The sequence below is a fragment of the Pseudorca crassidens genome, chromosome 4 (genome assembly GCF_039906515.1).
Source record: "Pseudorca crassidens isolate mPseCra1 chromosome 4, mPseCra1.hap1, whole genome shotgun sequence".
Lineage (NCBI taxonomy): Eukaryota > Metazoa > Chordata > Mammalia > Artiodactyla > Delphinidae > Pseudorca > Pseudorca crassidens.
The window spans coordinates 62,634,028-62,649,398 of NC_090299.1; the positions used below are offsets into that span (position 1 = coordinate 62,634,028).

The 15,371-nt window shown below is 49.4% G+C and overlaps 1 protein-coding gene across 10 annotated transcripts in view; it reads left to right on the forward strand.

Moving 5' to 3' along the window:
• TBC1D1 (TBC1 domain family member 1) overlaps window positions 1-15,371 on the forward strand; it is a 227,292-nt gene that overhangs the window by 203,911 nt on the left and 8,010 nt on the right. For 9 of the 10 annotated variants that reach the window (XR_010942955.1, XM_067735709.1, XM_067735712.1 and 6 more), the window contains 3 exons: window positions 1,704-1,948; window positions 3,987-4,146; window positions 11,621-11,790. Coding sequence is in view for 9 of the 10 variants with exons in the window: in XM_067735709.1 (XP_067591810.1) it covers window positions 1,704-1,948; window positions 3,987-4,146; window positions 11,621-11,790 (575 nt within the window). In the remaining variant the exon portion in view is untranslated. Of the gene's footprint in view, window positions 1-194; window positions 342-1,703; window positions 1,949-3,986; window positions 4,147-11,620; window positions 11,791-15,371 lie in introns of those variants that run through there. The other variant, XM_067735718.1, reaches the window with a different exon arrangement.

Here is a 15,371-nt window from a genome sequence, read left to right on the forward strand (position 1 = left end):
ACACATTACTTCCACTTCAGAGGCGATGTGGTTTGCCCAAGTTACAGGCCACTACTCAGTGGCAGAAAGTTCTAGAACCTTGCTCTTCTCAGTCTCTGAATATCATGTTCCCTCTAGGACACACTGTATGGCTTTTCTGTGTCTTGGCTTTGTCCACTGCAGACCAACACAGCCTTCTCCTCCTCTGGTTAGGTGGAGAAACGCTGTCAGAGCTGGCCCCATTGAGGCAGGAGGAGACAGTGTACCTGATGACACTTAGCAAGTCATGCTGGGGCCTTAGTTCCGGAACCTGCCCCACCCTCTAGGTGTGGTTCCAGCACATCCATTTGTGCTGCCCTCAGGTAATTGTAACTCTTCTCTTCTCCGGCTCTCCATCCTGGGTGGACAATCTGTATTGCCCAGTATCCTGCCTTCTGGCTGTGCCTCCCATCTGGTCGTGGCCGCATGAAAGGCCATGGGGGAGGGGACACTGAACAGCGACCTAGAGACCCCCTTTGGGCTCCAGGTCACCCTCCACCCTGTCAGCTGCTGCTCTCCTGGGTATCCCGTTGTCAGTGCCTCCCCTGGGACGCTGTCCGGCCTCTCCCACGATAGGCAGGTTGGCCGGGACACTGGAACAGGTCCAGAAATGGAGGGACACCATTGAATCAGAGAGCAGACTTAGAAACTGCTCCCTATGGCTTTCCAGCAGTGGGGTGACTTGTGCAGGGGGCGTTTAGGAAGGTTTGTTGCGGGGAGAGGTAGAGTAGCGAGAGAGAAATGAACCCAGGACAAGAAATCAGGCAAAGACTATTGCTGCCCTCCTAAGTCAAGTTCAGATAAACTGATCTGGATTGATCCAGTGCTTTCTCACGGGGCTGAGGAAGAACACACGAATGTATCCTCCTCCCTTTGCTGAGAGCACATAATTAAGGTGAATGTTCCCCTCGTGGCCTCCGCGCACTTCTGCCTCTGCTGATCCAGACAAGGCCGTAATTCTCACCTGGGTCCAGTCGTGGCCCCGGCTGAGCGCCTCTTTAATCAGGCATTTTTCTGCTCCCTAGAAACACACTTCCCCATCAGTCACATTCCAAAAGGAGAGGGGGAGGTGGGATTTGACAGGTATCAACCACACATGCCTCCTGGACAGAAGAAGTCTTTTTAAACTTTGTCTGAGTACCAGCTTTTTGTGAAAATCGGGATGTCGAGAGCGTTTTATTTTAACCTCTTGCTGAGAGGTCATTGTTTTGTATAAAAGAAAACACCTACTGCTCCCCACTGTGTTTCAAAGCACTGCCTATGGTTTAAAAGAGGAGAAATGTGCGTGTGGTGTGAAACACCTGCAGGGAAACGAGCAGTCTGGGCAGAGTTGATCGGGGCGTGTGCTGGAGTGGGGTTGGGTAGAGAACCATAGCTGACCGCTCCTCTGGACACTAGACTCCTGTTTAGAGGATAGACACTCTTCTTCCTGTTTTAGATGGAAGTCCAGGTATCTGCAGGCCCGAAGGCGGTTCTCATTTCTTTCACCTGAAAGCATGATTAACTGCTGAGTTTTTAATTGCAAGCATTATCCCAAGAACAACCAGCTGACCTTGTTTATAGAGCTGATTGATGATGTGATCCCACTTGGAAAGATCTGTCGCTTTAACCTAAAGCACATCAGATTTCTGGTTCAGTAGGCTTTCTTTTTTTCAAAATACAACAAATGTGTTTTGTTTTCACAGGGCGAACCTTTCCAACACATCCATACTTCTCTGCTCAGCTAGGAGCGGGGCAGCTGTCACTTTACAACATTTTGAAGGCCTACTCGCTTCTAGACCAGGAAGTAGGCTATTGCCAAGGTCTCAGCTTTGTAGCAGGCATTCTGCTGCTTCATATGGGCGAAGAAGAGGCATTCAACATGCTCAAGTTCCTGATGTTTGACATGGGTCTGCGGAAACAGTATCGGCCAGACATGATTATTTTACAGGTAGAGGGCGTTCCTTAAGTCTTTGATAAAGATGAACTCTAAAATGTTTATGATCCCTTTCCAGGTATATCTCAGGAACTGTCCCACCATCAGTTAACACTGTAACATCTGTCACTGCTGAGAACTTACTCTGTGCTAGGCCTTACACCAAATGTTGCATGTGCACTTACCTCCTCAAACTTCAGGAAGACATTGTTGATCAGCTCAATTTAGAGATGGGAAAGCTAAGGCTCAGAGAGGTTATGTAATTTGAGCAGGTCACACAGCTAGCAGGTGGCAGAGCTGGGATTTAAACCTAGGCCTGTCTGACTCCGGAGCGCCCTCCCTTTTACCCTTTGTCAAACCACCTTCAGGTGGTCTGATTCCTACCTCCCAGTGTATTTGCTCCTTCCTCTGCCGGGGATCCCATCCCTACCCCTCAACCCCTGCCATCCCATGTCCAGCTCAGATATCACCTGTTCACGCAGGCGCCGTGTCCCCCCCTCTTCCACCCACCCTGGCTCGCTGTGTCACATGATCCTGTCTCATTCCTTTTGCATAACACACTTACTGCCTGAAATTATCTTGTTTCCTTATTTATTTACTTGTTTATTTTCTGGCTCTCCTTAGCGTATATCATGAGAGGGCAGGGGTCTTACCTGTCTTGGGGCTGAGTCCCTAGTTCCTAGGCTAGTGCCTGGGATGAAGTGGGTACCTCGTCCGTATTTGTTGAATGAATGAGTGACAGGTGGCAGGTCATGTCAGAAGAAAACCCCATACAACAGTGTGTTCCACTGCTGCTACCACTGCCTTTCAGAGGTGGGGAGAACTCTGGATCCTGCTTTGAGGATATTCCTAAATGTTGGAATATGTGTTTACGTGTTTGTTTACCAGCAAGATACTCTGATTTCAGAGCCTTAGAAAGTGTACGTTAGAGCCAAGGACTCTTCCAGAGCATTGAACAACATGGCTAGAAATCCTTTCACCTCCACCTGTGTGTGTGGACCGCGTGAACATAAATCCCATAGAAGGAAGCCATCCCGTTCACTAGGAGATTTGGGCCTACATAACACGTGCCACACATGCTGTCAGGTTCTTCCTACATAACCCCGTTAGCGTATTTAATGTAGGTGCGCCTGCCATCGAAGAGAGTGGAATTTTTCAGATTTGTATAGTATAGTATACAGCAGTATATACTGATACAGTATATTACACAAGTCGTGTGTAGTATAGTATACACACGGCTGTGTTTGGGCTGGTGGCCTAGAGATTAGATTTCTTTTTGATACGAAAGAGCCACAGCTGGTACCTGAGAGAACTATGTTGTCTGGCCTCCCGGAAACAGTTTTTCCGTTATGGGCAGTACATATCCGGCTGTAGCGCCCTCTCCAGGTCACTGTTCCTCTGGGGTCAGGCCAGGGACTGCTCAGTCGGCGCTGGCTCTAGGCCAGCTGTGAGCCCCGGGACCCTCATGGGCTTCCTGCCAGGGCCGCATCACTCTGAGGGAGCCCCCTGAGCTCACGTCCAGCCCAGTTGGAAAAGGTTTCTCCATCTCGAGATAAACGCTTGTCAGCTTATTTTAACTTTCCTGTGTTGTAAACCTGAAGAAGTCACACTTGTCCTGCCTCTTGAGTGGTTTGGGGGGCGTTCACCGGGAACTTAAGGAACAGATACAGTAGCATCCTTCTGCAGAATCTGTGCTCTCACTTCGCTGTTGGCGAGAGGCTGCCTTTTTACTTCAGATTCCCCTGGCTTTGGGTTTTGCTAAGAATGTGCGTTTACGAAATGCTGCCTCAGGATAGATGCGTAGCTTCTCCCAGCCAAGGAGCGCGAGGGAACAGTAAGAAGAAAGGCCGTGGCCGGAGGAGCCCCGCCGTGAGCGCCCCGGGCCCAGCCCAGCCCCTGCCTGGCCACAGCAGCCCGAGCGAGCACTCGCTGGATGACGGAGGGCGAGAGCAGGGGCGTCTCAGGAGCCACGAAGAGAGTTCCGTGGTCCTTCCGCCTCCGAGTGGGGTGGATGCTGATCTCCCACGGTGACTCTGTGTGCGTGTCCCTGCAGATCCAGATGTACCAGCTCTCGAGGCTGCTCCACGACTACCACCGAGACCTGTACAATCACCTGGAGGAGCACGAGATCGGCCCCAGCCTCTACGCCGCGCCCTGGTTCCTCACAGTGTTCGCCTCGCAGTTCCCCCTGGGGTTCGTAGCCAGAGTCTTTGGTGAGTGTGTGTGAGTCTGTTCGCCAGGACCCGCGTCCTCGAGTTAGAGGGGAACCGTGTGTCGTCGCTCCGTGGTGACTCTTCTCATTTTTATACCTGGGTCTTCTGCAGAAAACAGGGTGGTATTTGTCATTCTCAGTTTAGTGAGTGAGGATCAGGCTTCGGGAGTTTCAGGACCTGCTTAACTTCTGATGGTCAGGGCCTCCCCTCGATGCCTTCTTGTGGGCTTAGATCCGCTTCCCTCCCCCCAGGCTCCCCCTGGAGCAGACTTGCTGCCGGCTGGGCCGAGGAGCCTGGCGCGGGGCCCAGAGATGTTTCTCCCGAGCCGTCTCCCTCGACCTCCGTGGCCCGGGCCTTGCTCGCTGAGCTCCCTAAGACTTCTCCCCCGGGAGTCCCGGGCCACTGCTCTTTCTGGGTCTCGCCTGCATGTTCTCCTCTCGCCCTGCTTCCCCTACCTGTGGCTCTTCGCTTCCTCTGCCGGCGTGCTCTCGAAGGCACCTCTGTGTCGCCGACCCACGGTCCGTCCTCACGAGCCCCCCGCGTCATCGTCCCACTGCTGTGCCCCCGTAACTGAGGGTGGGTCACATTTCAAACCATCTCCCGTTTACTTGATTTACTTTTCGAGAAGATTGTCTCTGTCAGAGTTTTAAATGAATGTTCACGTGCAAAGTCTCAAAACTGCCTTGTCAATTAGACTTCAATTTAAAAAACTAAAAATTAAAAAAGTGTAAAAGGCTGCCTTGACCTGGCAGGGATAGGAGCCGAGTGACATGCTGTGAGCAGTCAGCTCTTGTACAGTGTGCTTCCCCTGCTTCGGGATGAACTAATAATTCTGACAATTCAGGTTCTTTTTATCTTTTTACTGTGGAGGAAGAGGTTATTAAAAAATTGATGGTCATCACATACCAAGTGGTTTTAAAGTACCATTTATGTTGAGTCACTTGATAGCTTAAAAACCTGTATTCTTATACTTCTTTAGATTCGTTTTTAGAATTAGAGACCATCTTAAAAGGATTGTTCACAAAAGAGAGAGTCACTTTAGGCAGCTTTGGGCAGACCACTTGTATATCTAGATTCTAGAAATCCTAAAATTTGCTTTTTTTAAAAAAATAAATTTATTCTAGGCTGCATTGGGTCTTTGCTGCTGTGCGCGGGCTTTCTCTAGTTGTGGTGAGCGGGGGTTACTCTCTGTTGTGGTGCGCGGGCTTCTCACTGCGGTGGCTTCTCTTGTTGCGGAGCACAGGGTCTAGGCGCGTGGGCTTCAGTAGTTGTGGCGTGCAGGCTCTAGAGCGCAGGCTCAGCAGTTGTGGTGCACGGGCTTAGTTGCTCCGTGGCATGTGGGATCTTCCCGGACCAGGGCCCGAACCCATGTCCCCTGCATCAGCAGGTGGATTCTCAACCACTACGCCACCTAGGAAGCCCGCCTAAAATTTGCTTTTTAAGTGGGCAGTGAGTCGTCTTCTCTCCTCCTCTTCCCCCCACACCAAAGTACTAGATTTTTATTATCATTTACTTCTGTCCACAAGAACTTTTAAGGAATTTACCATTTGGCTTTACTAGGAGAATCTAGGTTCTTAAAATATTTACTACTCTCCCCATTTTTGCATAGCTACCTCCCCAAATTGATTTTTTTTTTTTTTTTTTTTGCGATACGCGGGCCTCTCACTGTTGTGGCCTCTCCTGTTGCGGAGCACAGGCTCCAGACGCGCAGGCTCAGCGGCCATGGCTCATGGGTCCAGCCGCTCCGCGGCGTGTGGGATCCTGCCGGACCGGGGCACGAACCCGCGTCCCCTGCATCGGCAGGCGGGCTCTCAACCACTGCGCCACCAGGGAAGCCCCCCAAATTGATTTTTATTTTCCGTCCCTAAAAAAAAGAAAATAAGCACTGAAAATAATTGATACTAAACACTCTTTCCCTGGTTAAACAAATCATTAGTGAGATTCATGAAGGTTTTATACCATAGTTTTTTAAAAAAGTCCTCAAAATTACCTGCTTAGTTTACCAAAAAAGAGTCACAGAAACTACAAGACGTTTAGCTGTAGGCTTCAGTCTTTCTTGCCAAACATTTCTGTGTTTCTTACTTTTCTTACTCTGGAAATGAAAAGAAAATCATTAGTTTGCTTCACTTTTTCTCCTGATTCTTTACTGTGTTTTTTTCGAAAGGGTAATGGAGAGCAGTGAAGATTGAAAGGGGGAGGAGGGAGTGTTATTAGATGGTTTGAAAACAGCTCAAGCATTGAATTACACTGTTTGTGAAGAAAACTCTACAGAGGGGGCTGAGCAGGAAGGGCCGAAGGGTCAGCGCCGAGTGTCACTGCCCCGGCTGCAGGCACGGAAGCTGCTGCTGCCCAGAGTTCTGGGCTCTAGGGCCGTAAAGCTCTGGGGGAAGAGCTCTTTCCTCACTGCAGAAGTGGGTAAGAGGCATTAACAGCAATCAGACAGACAAAATCTGCTTTGGAAATGACAGCGCTTGTGTTGCAGAATATTCAGAACTCTCTGAAGCTCATCCTCATGACGTCGTAAGTAAAGCTGAAGCCAGTGAAAGCAGGGTCTTCTTCTCGATATTATGTAGTCAGAGGTGGTCTTGGAGTTTCTTGTACATTATGCATAACGATGCCAGTCTCTGTGAGTCCTGGAGCCCACAGACCCCCGCTGCACTGGGTGGGTTCGTGTCTAGCTGGCTAAGGGCTCAGGGCTCCTGAGATTATAGGGAGGAAGTGGGGACTCAAGACAGCGCTGTGTTGTGAGGTCATTCCATCTATCAGTAGTTAAAAGTGAACCATTTTATTGGTAAGGTCCATAGAAAAGATAGGTTTTTTTAAAAACCATTTCTGTATTTAGCATCGGTGACTTAGCTCCGCATTGGTGGGTAGCTTCGTTTTAAATCCCAAAGCCTGCCGTTCATACATATACTGTAGGCTTTTTTGGCCTGGGGTCCATTTCATTATAGGCCCTTAGGCCTGGATCAAACCTAAAAACAGGTGGACTTCTGTTAACTATTCACTATTTTATATGTAAGTAACGCAGTCAGCATAGCTCATATATAGATTAATAGCTTACCTCGAACTAAGTATACGCTACTTGGAGGGACAGCTGCCAGTGATGCCCGTGCCTCGACCTTTACATGGTAATTAACCACCTCTTCTGGATGTCAGGTGTCACATAGTGTAAAATCGCCGCCTCCTGTATTTTTCCGGTCTGGGTGTAGAGGGGTCCTGGGAGAGATGCTTGTTCTGTTCACCTCCTGATGTCTGCCTTTGGGGGAAGAAACTCTGGAAAATAGGACCTGCCTTGCTCCTGGTGGAGGTGGTGGCTGTGCTGTTATTAGGCTCCTGACGTTTTCTATAGGAGGGGCTGCCAAGTAGCTGAGAGAGGAGGTAGAATCTAAAGATCAGGGTTTGGCCAAACACAGAAGCCACCTGTAATGTGGGGAGGGGTTCCGAGAGGCTTCAGGACTAAACTAGCCTGGGGAAACAAGACTGTTTGGGTGGCCAGGGAAAAGGGCTGTTCCGGGTAACGCGATACAGCGGTAATGAAGTGAGTCTTTGCCCAGTCTGCGCTGTCATCTTACCGCAAGGCTGTCAGCATCCTTCATCTCTCTCCTGCCTGTTCTGGTGAAATGTGGGGATATCACAGCTGGAGGACCGCAGCCTCCCAGAGAAAGTTCAGGAGAGGGCTGGCCCGCGACAGAGACAAATGTAGCTGGAAAAGGGATGTAGGATAAGTTCACCTCCTGGCCGTGTGCTTTGCCTTGGTCATTTCCCCCCATAGGAAAATGGGGCACTTCTAATGTCGTGGGGAGTTTCAGGTAGAGTTCCCATACATGTTACCATGATAGCAGGCTTGCCGAAGTGTCTTCAAAGCAGTTATTTGTGGCGTTCCCAGCAAACAATTTGCAAAGTGGTGGAGTCAGCTGAATTTAAGGTTCCCTCTACTGCCTGCCTGATGAACCCCTTTGCCTGTTTCTAGGTGGGCTTAAAAAAGGAGAGAAGGAAAGTCGGCCACAGCGTTGTGAGCTGGGCTCCTGCCGCGCTGCTGAAAGACTTAGCAGCTCACTTCCTTGTGCAGTGATTTTCAAATGAGGGAAGTCAACTCACTTTTCCAAGGAGACTATTGTTTAAAATAAATTTTTTTAATTCTAGTATGTAAATGTATAGGGATTGGGAAATGGGCAAAAATGACAGTAATTGGGTTGGGGCAGTGGGTTTATAGGTAACCTTTTTCTTTACTATTATTTAAAAATTACTTAATTTTTAAAACTTGCAGAGGGAGAAAAAGGTGTGCTAATTGTCTCTGAGGGATACAGATGCTGCCCCTTAGGGCAGATAAATAGTAGTAGATAAATAGTAGTAGTCAGATAAATGTAGGAGCCCCTTCTTCTCAGCAAAGCTTTGAGGGGTCCTTCCTTCAATCCTTCAGACACATTCCTCAGTCATGTCCCGAAAGGCAGTCCTTATTTGAAGCCTCCTTAGTCTAACAGAAGCTTCTGGGGCTGAGCTCTCCCAGCCTCACTCGTGCAGACCACTGGCCGGCTTGTCGTCAGAAGGATGGGCACCTGGGGCGGGCCTCCAGGAGTGCTGGTGAGTCAGGCATCTTGCCGCTGGCAGCATGCACAGGGGCGTCTGCTGCTGGGAATCAGCATGGTCTTGTCAGTGGCTCTTAAAAGGTGGCTTTTCTCCATCTAAAGTTAACTAGCCCTTCCTTGCAAGGCTCAGATCCATAACCGGGGTCTCACTGGCATCATCTCCCAACCAAGGAATACGCTGACCTACTCAGGAACGAGGAAGAGAAGGCCTTCTGTGCCCCTGGTGTGTGCTCGCTGGTAAAGGTAGAATGGCCTGGCCCCATGACCAGGGCTCCTGCCTTACCTACTCTTGCGGGCTCCTGCACACGCTGTGTGCTTTCACACCTCCGCACTTCCACCTTCTTTTTCCTTCTGCGCAGAGTATTACTCCCTGACTTCTTGACTGGGGAGTTTCTGTTGGTTCTTTAAGGCTGGGTTCGGCAGCCACCTTTCCTTGGGGCATTTTCTTCCCTTTTGTATTCTGTTTTGTTTTGGTTTTAAGATAACCAAAAAGGAGTTAAAGAAAAAAACCACCTCTCCAGGTTTCCCTTTGTTTTCTTCCTACAGTTTGGAAAAGTTCAGAATCATAGGAAGCACTCTACTAGTCAGTGGATTTGTTATAAAAACCAAGATCCTAAAGGAAGAAAACTTGGAAGACCGTTGTTAATCTTAAGACTGCTGATGTGGATTGTGTATTTGATTGTGCTCATAAAAGTTCCCCAGTTGTTATTTATTTTAGCTGGCTTAGCTGTGGGACTATATCTAAATTTAAGGTACTTGCCCCAGAGACTGAAGATTCTGAGCTATATAGCACGTCATGGGTCTGGTAGTGCAGTCCACTCCCCAGGATCCCTGCAAAGAGTGCCTTGACATTGATTCTGATAGATGCCATCAGTTTTTATTCAGCTATAAATGTTCATATATTGAAAGGAAGTCTTAACTGTCTAAACCAAAGAAACTTCAAATTTACTTTGTTTTTGGAAATGTCATTTCTGTTTAAAAATATGTCTTAGTTATAGCGCAATCTTATTTTATTTGAAAATATTTTTTTTTTGCCTGCGTTGGGTCTTCATTGCTGCGCAAGGGCTTTTCTCTAGTTGCGGAGAGTGGGGGCTACTCTTCGTTGCGGTGCACGGGCTTCTCACTGCGGTGCCTTCTCTTGTTGTGGAGCACGGGCTCTAGGCGCGCGGGCTTCAGTAGTTGTGGCTCGTGGGCTCTAGAGCGCAGGCTCAGTAGCTGTGGCACACGGGCTTAGTTGCTCTGTGGCATGTGGGATCTTCCCGGACCAGGGCTCGAACCCGTGTCGCCTGCATTGGCAGGCGGATTCTTAACCACTGCGCTACCAGGGAAGCCCCTGTAGCGCAATTTTAGATCTTTATGTTTTCTGTAGTGGTGAATTGCATGGGTAGACTGCATATTTTTTAAATCAGACATTTCACAGGACTATTCTTCCATAGCACTGCCTCGATACATGTACTCCTCCCCCTAAGAAGTTCAGATTTCGAAGATGTGATCTGTTCTCCAGTTTATCTTACCAGCCCCTACAGCCAGACTTGAGGAGGCAGCATCTGTCCTTTTCAGTTGCGTGGAGCTGCCCTGAACCAGGAGCAGTGTGAAGTTGAGGGAGCAGTGTGGCCCTGGGCTCTCTGGGAGCAGCTGCCTGCAGGGCTGCACCCAGCTGGGCGCCAGGTCTGCTCACGTGATGGTCTCGCAGCATCTCCGGGGCTGACCCAGCCAGCCGGTGCTTGGCTGTCTCCCTTATGCCATCCACAAACCACCCTGGGACACGTCCAGCCTGAGCTCAGTGGCTTGTTTCTTAATGGCTTTCACTTCTCATCCCCCTAAACCACCCAGAGAGGCACAGGCTGGGAATTCTCCCTCTCACCTGCTTCTGTCCTCCTTGACTTGATGGAAAGTACAGCTTCTTTGTCCCTTCCATTCTCCTGCAGCACCCCCAGAAAAAAAAAAGAGAATATTGACAGTTGCCTCTAATTAGATTAATGCTCCCATCTTTTAAAATTACATTTCTTCTTACATTATTATTCCAGTTGTTAGGTAACTTTCCCAAATTTAGTCACCCAACATTTAGTTATTAGGGCTGTGCTTGAGCCCCAGGACATTGGAGTCTCTTTCTGAATGGCTTCAACTCTGGGGAAGGTGGAGCCAGGGCTGGGCTGGGCTGGGCTGGGCTGGGGGCCCACTTGCCCTCCCTCTCCCTGTGCACCGCAGGTGTGGGGATTGTTAACATTCACCAACCATTCTAAGGGAAAAAATGGCAAGAACTAGAAAATAACCCTGATAGAGTTCTTTGAATTCTTCAGAGGGAAAAAATTTTTTATTCCGTTATTATGCTAAAATTCAGTATACTTGTTAAGTGTTTAATAATGTACTTTTGCAATGGTGCAGGCTTTTTACAGTTTTTAGAGATCTTTTAATTCAACCCCTTATTTCAAAGCAGAGGAAACAGAGGCATTTTCTTCACTTACAGCAGCAGAAATTGGGATAGAGTATTTATACACATCTTTGTGTATAAAAATATATGTTTTAGTAATAACTCCTTTGAAATCCAGAGAATTCCTGAAAAAATAGACTAATGAAAAGTTTTCTTTTTCACAGTTTCAACTTTTGAGGTATGTTTGAATTTAATATATTTTTGGAGTGAAAAACAGATTTATCTGAACCTGTGACAAAATTTTAGCAGTAGTTTAGTATATATAATATATGTATATTTACATATTTACTTATTATTTGCTATATTGTCTTGACAGCCCTGTGTGAAATACCAGGATCTTATAATTTGGGGTTGCATTTCCCACAGTCCTGCTCTTCAATGTGTGTGAAGGGGAATGGAGTGCCATTTCATCAGAATCTGGTCCGGCTTAACTTTCTGCTTTTCTGTGTTTTCCCAGATATGATCTTTCTTCAGGGATCAGAGGTCATATTTAAAGTGGCTTTAAGTCTGTTGGGAAGCCATAAGCCCTTGATTCTGCAACATGAAAACCTAGAAACTATAGTTGACTTTATAAAAAGCACGCTACCCAACCTGGGCTTGGTGCAGATGGAAAAGACCATCAGTCAGGTATGGTTCAGTCCGGACCTTCCAAATGTGCCAGCGATTCTGGATATGCAGAAGCTGAATTTCCTTTTTTTTTTTTTTTGAGAAGGAGCTGTTTCCTACCACTTTGTGTCCTGAGCAGCAATGCTCAGCTCGTGGGAGGCACATCTCGAATGCCTGTTCCGTGATCAGACGTGTGTCTGCGTGTGCTGAGAGTGTGTAGGTGTGATAACCAGCACAAACTATCGGTAGTTTCTTACAATTAAAAGGCGTTTGTCACCCCTCGGCGTTTGTTCTTCTGAAATAACATACATTTTTATTCAACGTAGGCTTTTGTAAAATGAGTGCTTTGATTTTTGTGCTGAAATGGCATTAACTGGAATTTTCTAAAAATTTAACTTGTTGCTATGAAGTTGTGATAAAGAGTGTATATTCTGTAACTTTGTTCTGGAGAGCGTGTGTGTGTGTTTTATAGAGTTCAGTCCCGCATTCATCTGTGGTTCTAGTCCTCTGATTTCTGTATGCAGTAGAACTGCACTGCATGTATCACTCTCTCACATGTTAGGGGTTGAGGGTGAGGTGATCCTGGACTTGCAGCTCGACCAGTTGTTAGTGGCCTGGCTTAGGAGTGGGAGCAGATTTTGACTCTGTATCAGGAAGAATTTTCCAGTAATGATTGCTGGCCATGCAGGACTCAGCTGCCTGGCGGGGGGTGAGGTCACCCTTGGAAGTGTCCGGAGGCTGGATGGCGAGTGCTCCAGAAGGTGCCCAATGCAGAGATCCCACAGACTCAGCAGTCGGGGCCTCTCATTAGCCTAGAACTTACCTCACCTGCAAATGTAATGAAAACATAGAGCAATTGGGTAAAAGCAAATAGTGAAATAAAGCTTTTTTTTTTTTTTTGCGGTCCGCGGGCCTCTCACTGTTGTGGCCTCTCCCGTTGCGGAGCACAAGCTCCGGACGCGCAGGCTCAGCGGCCATGGCTCACGGGCCCAGCCGCTCCGCGGCATGTGGGATCTTCCCAGACCGGGGCACGAACCCGTGTCCCCTGCCTTGGCAGGCGGACTCTCAACCACTGCGCCACCAGGGAAGCCCAAAGCTGTGTTTTAAAAAATCCTTCTTCTGAGGGTTTCTGGTAGTCTGAGAGTGGTGGGTTGCACCCAGTTGCAGCAGTTTGTGGTTCATTTGCTGCCCCTCCTTAGGTGCTGAGCCCAGGAAAGGAGGCAAGTCTGGGCTGGAAGAGGGAGACGGTTTCGCCTGGGTGCCGCTTTGGGTCTCTGCACATTTCATTTGCCTACGTGAAGGAGCAGCTCTTTTCGTCTCTGCACTTTCTTCTTCAGTTAATTGAGAGGCTTTTACTTCCCTGGCGCCTTCCTCTCAGTGTGAACAGCTCTGGCTTGTTGACGCCCTGCTTTTTGCCAGGTTCTTTGTGACTCTGCATATGCACACATGGTTTCATTCAGTCATGACTGAATTCCTGAGAGGACAAGTGGTTTTAACCCACGAGCAACCTAGGGTTCAAAGTGGTTGATTAGCTGGCCCACAGTCATGCTACCGAGAAGTGGGAAAGTAGGGTTTCAGACTCAGGCCCTCTCGCTTCAAACGCTTTCGCAGCTACTCAGCTCCACCAAGTGCCTGCGGGTGTCATTTAATCAGAGGTTTTCTGTACTGTACCTGTGTATTAAGACTGAATTCTCCACCCTTTGATTCTTTACTTTCTGACATTTCCACGCATTTCCTCCCTTTTAGAGCTTTCATTGCACATACCTATGTTTTCTGGCTGCAGGGGAGAATGCAAGAGCCTTGGTTCCCTAAAGCCAAGTCTGTGCCCGTGAGCGCCCTGACCTGCCGCCTGGGGCCTGGCTAGAAGGCAGGCAGCCTCACCCATGTGGTTACCCTCTGGGTATGGAGCCCCAGAAAAAAAAAGACCCCTTTTCCTCCCCTCGTCTGTGAAGGATACCTACTGAGGGTGTGAAGGTGCTCTTTAATGTTGGGAGGATAGAAATGGACACAGTGTGGAGAGAGGACAGTTGTGTGTGTGCCTCAGTTGTTTGAGGCATCCGTTTTGAACTTGGCATGCTTTATTCCATTGGCTCCTTAACAACTCTGGGGCCCGGAGGGAGTAAACGCCCAGCACCCTGTACGAGGTGGCAGAGCCCAGAGTGTAACGTGCTCTGGGGCACCAGAGCCCATCCTGTGTAGAAAAGGAGCGTGTAACCAGTAACTGCAAGAGTGGTGGGAGCTCCAGTGGTGCTGTGCAGGGGCTGCAGGAGCGGGCTGTGCAGGGAGTGAGCAGTGAGTGGGGATTGGGGACCGGGGAGCTGAGGGAGTTGAGTTCAGCTGGGCCTTTTCTGCAGAGGGCCAGGGAGGAAGTGTTTCAGGCTTTGTGGACCGTAAAGTCACGTGAGGTCAGCTCAGCCTCTGCAGCATGAAGGCCACCAGAGCCAGTATTTGTCGGAATGAAGCGGCTGTGTTGCAGTAAAGCTTTATTTGCAAAGCATGTGGCGGGACAGCCTTGGTCCACGGGCTGTAGTCAGCTAACCCCCCATTATAGTACATGCAAAGGCACGGGAGCAAGAGAGAAGTTCTAGGTGCCGGTTCAGCTTTCCCCGGGGTGGGGGGGCGGGAGGTGCGGGGATTGGAAGTAGGGACACAGCATCTGAATCTGAGGTCCAGTTTTTCAGCCTGCCGCCACAGGTCTCACTGGGAAACAAGACTCAATGCCAGGCAGCTCTCCGCCCTCCTTCCCTCCAACGTGTTCCATCTGGAACTTGACCTCTGCAGGCTGTCAAGCTTTCTGCCTGCTCGCTGCCCCCTCTCATCCCCTCCCTGCAGAGGGTGCTCTAGTCTCAAGTTCTACTCAGAGCAGGGAGGCCTGAGGGGCAGCGTGATTTCTCTGCAGCCTTGGAGAGCCCACAGGGTGGAAGTGACATTGCGTTCTTTGCGTGCTGCTGTCCTGTGTGTGGAAGGATGGAGCTGGGCTGGATCTCTGTGATAGCCAGGCTCCATTTCATTAAATACCGTCTCCGTGGAAGCCTCAGCTCGAGCTGCTGGGACACAGTCTGCATCCAGGGTGGGGAGAGTCCCCAAGGACAGGGCCCTGGAGCTCCCGCTCAGCGCAGCCAGGCTGGGAGCCGCCACCGAGGGGCAGGCCCAGAGTTGACAGAGTCCAGGGCGTGGAGACAAGGGTCTCTGAGGCTCTGTGGCAGCTCCTCAGCGTGACTTAACTGTCAGTTGAACGTGAGCCGTAAAAATCGCCTCACAAGAAGGGGGAAGCCCTGGGAATAAACAGAAAGGAAGAGGAGGGAGGTCAGGGGTGTTGTCTCATCACAGCGAGTGCCGTGTGCCTGTGCAGCCTCAGGTCAGTGTAAGGAGAGAGCAGGTGAAGGGGGGCTTTGGAGGACGGGGCAAATAGCCTATTTTCAGCGTCTTTTGGGCCCTGCTCCAAGTGCGGTCCCAGACCAGCACCATCACATAGGAACTTACGCAGAATCTGGGCCCCCCACTCCAGACCCGCTGAGTCAGAATCTGCATTTCAGCAAGATGCCCAGGAGATATGTGCGCGCACACGCACACACACGCGCGCGCGCACACACACACACACA